This window comes from Plasmodium cynomolgi, assembly GCF_000321355.1.
Source record: "Plasmodium cynomolgi strain B DNA, scaffold: 0041, whole genome shotgun sequence".
Taxonomy (NCBI): Eukaryota; Apicomplexa; class Aconoidasida; order Haemosporida; family Plasmodiidae; genus Plasmodium; species Plasmodium cynomolgi.
In genome coordinates, this window is record NW_004192674.1 from 1 (window position 1) to 4,283 (window position 4,283).

At 27.2% G+C, this 4,283-nt stretch overlaps 1 protein-coding gene across 1 annotated transcript; it reads left to right on the forward strand.

The window, feature by feature from the left end:
* Positions 1-2,460: 2,460 nt before the first annotated feature.
* PCYB_001760 (CYIR protein) lies at positions 2,461-4,019 on the forward strand (the record flags this gene model as incomplete). Its single annotated transcript, XM_004227598.1, has 4 exons — positions 2,461-2,487; positions 2,640-2,886; positions 2,908-3,107; positions 3,888-4,019. The coding sequence occupies 4 exons, from the start codon at positions 2,461-2,463 to the stop codon at positions 4,017-4,019; spliced, it is 606 nt and encodes a 201-aa protein (XP_004227646.1).
* Between the last annotated feature and the right edge of the window lie 264 nt (positions 4,020-4,283).

The window sequence follows — 4,283 nt, forward strand, 5'->3', positions numbered from 1 at the left end:
GTGCATAAAATGAGGGTGTTACTTTGATGGAAAAAGAATGGCAATATTTGCGCAAAAAATATACCTTGTTTGCCATTGTTGCATGTTCTTTTTCCAACAGTTGTGAATAAATGGAAAGTTCATTTCAACATTGTGTATATACAATATTATATGTAGACAGAGAGTTCAGATCAAATTAATTATACATAATAATGCAATATTTGCGAAATAAAGGTAAGAGGAGGGAGGGGGGAATGCCGTTTATGTGCGCTCCTTTTTCTGAAAAAAACATTGTTTAGAATAAGGCACCCCAAGGCGTTTTACTTATCACCATGTAAATAAAAAACATTCTTTTCCATTTTTTTTAAAATTTTTTTCACTCCCGTATGTTCACTTTTATATTAAAGTTTGCGAATTTTCTATTTCCATGTTTCTTAAAAATTGTGCAAGAAATAAGAGGCACAAAAACGGCATATAATTTGCAATATTAATTGGACAAATTAAATAAATTCTGTGCAATATTTTCATAAGTATTTTATGGGGAAATATAAGTTGAGCAGTTAATGTTTGTGTGTAAAATTAATCTATCATTTATGTTTTTCCCAAACGTTCAAACATTTAGCCTTGTGCGGATAACTAGTTATCCAAAAATGTGAGTAAAGAAGCCACCCCCCCTTTACATTTCATAAAGGATTTCTATTGTAAAATGTGAAAGGTGTATGTTGACTGATCATACACGTGGATGCACGTAATGCGATTTTTTATATATTTATGCTGCATTAATGTAGACAGTTCTAAAAATACTAAAATAACCGATTAGAAATATATATGATCTCTGGGTACAGATATGTCCCTTAAACTGTCTTCTTCAGAGATATCGGAATAATATGCTGGATTAAAATAATTCCCTGTGTTTCGTAGTTATTCTATAAGAAGTGTAAATGTAGCGCGGTACATATGTCGTAAATTATCCGTTTTTGAAATATTTTTAAAATATACTTTTATTCTTATATTTCCACCTTTTTATTATTCCGATCTTGGTCTTAAGCAGGAAGGAATTTCCTGATAAATAATTTCGATTTTTTCCATATAAAGAAAAAATCTGTACATATGTGTACACATTGAATATGCGCATTAAGAATAGGTGCCATTCTGCTAGGAGACCAAACGGCTAAAATAAAACTTTGGGTTTATTACACAAGTATAAGCTGTATTAATAATAAAGAGTAGTGAACTGCTTAATCCACATAGTGCCCTACTTACTCTAGGGCTCTTTTACAGCTGATAAAAGGGTTATATAACAAACACTGTTGTACAATAAACCTACACGATCATGTTTATTGTATAAAAAGTGAAACTAACGTAATATGTTTATGCCAAAAATGTATAAAAAATATAGATTAAAAAAAAAAAACATTTTTATTCATTTAGTATTATTCCTAAAGTGTGAAGGAACAAGAACATATTCAATATGTGAACATTAAAATTGTGATCATAACTTGGATGCGATAATTTCTTATCATAAAGTGCAATTAATTGTCCATTGAGCGTACGAAAGGATAGTCGTGTTATATTACCATAAAAGTATGTAAAAAATAAAATAGTTTATTACACACACTGTATAAAATATAAATATAAGATGTAGAAGAATTATTTTTTCTTGTTTCTTATTTTTTTGAAATGGAATAGCAGTTTTTAGTGGTATAGCTTATTAGATTAAACAAGGGAAATAAAATATCTCCTGAGATATAAAAACGATGAAGTAACAGTATTTCTTTCACTAATTTCGTTTACACTAATGGACAATAAAATAAATGTTATAAAAATGTTATCGTAATGTAACATACATTACCTCAATTCTTTTTTACATGAATTTGAAATAAGAGTCGTACAAAATGGAAATACCTAGAAAAGTTCACATTCCCTTTTTATTAATTCGAATAATTAAGCTTAACCCATTTTTTGAGAAAACGCATCCAATGTAAGTTTTACTATTAGCTAATTTTTTTTATAATTTTTATAAAAAGGTTTGTGCTTAAAATGTATACTATTATACAAGAACAACATATTTTGTTGGTTAAACTCTTCAATTCAGATTTACTTTTGTGCTCTTTAAATAAAAAGTTTCATCATTCTATATCACACATTATTAACATAGTTCTTACGATTTACTCGTGTAATTTAATATTTTATCAAATAGCATGTTAGAAAGTAATAAAATATTTTATTTGTAGTTCTGTATTTTATTTTTTTCTTCTTTATAAATATTTGTTTTATGCCATATTAGTTGTCCTATAACAGTTTAATCCTGGACAACAATTTAACAGCATGCTTTTCTTACAAATGCTTACTTTTATGTCTAAAATTAATGTAATGATATACATGACATGAAAAAATATCAAAGGTGTTAACATTTTTGTTGTTGATAATTAAATTCTTGCTCTTTTTATTTCTTGAATTAATGCCCGCGAAAAAAAAAAAATGGTGCATTTAAGTAAGACAGAGCTAGTATATATTCACATTTTGTTTTAAACATTATTATTATTATTATCATCATCGTGTCGTTTGAATATTATAACCTTCTAAAAGCACTATAAAAATTTATCTTTTAAAATAAATATTTTGCTTTTTATGTAATTTGTTATGTTCCATATTTTTAGGAAGATGTTATAAAAATTTTACCCTCGCATGGTTTTTATGAAAGTTTTGATAAAGATGAAAAAGGCAGTGAACATAGTAGTGAATGTAACAAGTTAAGCACAAATGATGATAGGATTAAAAATATTTGCTTGAAATTCTTAAAAAATTTGAAAGATTTATCAAATATGAAAAATGAAAAAAAAAAAAATGATGATAATTATCGTTATTTGACATTTTGGATATATGACAAATTATATAATATGTTTGGTTAATCGGGATATGTGCAAGGAAAACATTTTACTGAAATCCTCGAAATAGGGAATAATTATTACAAAAGCTTAAGTAATCAGTTATATTTGAACGAATATGGATACGATTTCAATAGGATTAGGGAGATGAAATATTTGTACGATTATTTTAAAAGGTATGAAGTGATTATTAAGTGTAAAAAATCTCCAGAAGTAGAATGCAACAAATACAATAAATATGTTAGTTATATTAAGAAAGTGTATGACAAACATTATAGAGATTGCTGTTTTTTATACAATTGTATTGATGAATACTTTGAATGTGATAGCAAGTACAATCCAACTACAGCCCTTTCTGTATTAAGAGACAATACTGACACATCACATGATAGAAAAGAATTTGATTAGACTGTAAAAGATGGAAAAAAAAGCAACATAGACATTCTCAATTTAATGGATAACATGAATATTTCTCACCTGAAATGTTATAGTTCTTATAATGAAAAGGTAAATGAAGTTGAAACGGCTAGAAAAATTGCGCAATGAGTTTACGTAGATCCCAAACATGCATTTCCTAATAAAAAAGAAGCAATTGCTTATACTAGGAATGAGAAAAAATTGAATCCTGAAGTACGTATTAATGTAGTTGAGAACCTACCAAATGTTTTAATTAATCAAAATGAATCATCTCAGGATGCTCAAAAGGTTGTATCTTATAGGGTTGCTGCAGAAAATGATGTTGAAGTTGAAAGCATTTCTTATATTTCTGTTTTTTGGGAAGGTAGTACTAATTTATTAAAAGCCAAGAAGTTTTGCACATCTGTTGTAACTGCACTAACAGTATTCGCAATGGTCATTTTTTTCTTATATTATGAAGTAAATAGAAATTGTAATATAGGTGCATAAATGATTTATTTTAATACGTATAAAATGTATTTCTTAAAACATGAAAATGGTAAATATTTTTTTCATTGATTATTTTAATGTTTGTATACTCCCTTTGGATATTGGATAAGGAAGTGTCGTTCCTGGAAAAAGAAAAATAAGTATACAAGCTATGAGAATCCTAGGGATAACATATTAGACAGTCACCCAGAACCTATGTTGCAAAACATGAACGGAAAAATAATACAATTGGCCTTTCAAGAATAGCAAGATACATCAGTGTAACGTGATGTAACTCCTTTTGGAGTGTACACCAATTTGAGGAAAACAGTATTAAGAAGGGAATATATAACATTCGTACTATAACTTTATTTCTTACGCAAAGTGAAACAAAATGAACAAAAAGTTTTTTTTCCTTTTAGCAATTTTGTTGTTATTCGTACATTATGACTTTATGCAATTTTAGCATAGCTATTTTTGAAGAACATTTATATTTTATCTTTTTTTATCTTATTTTTTTAGTTATTATTT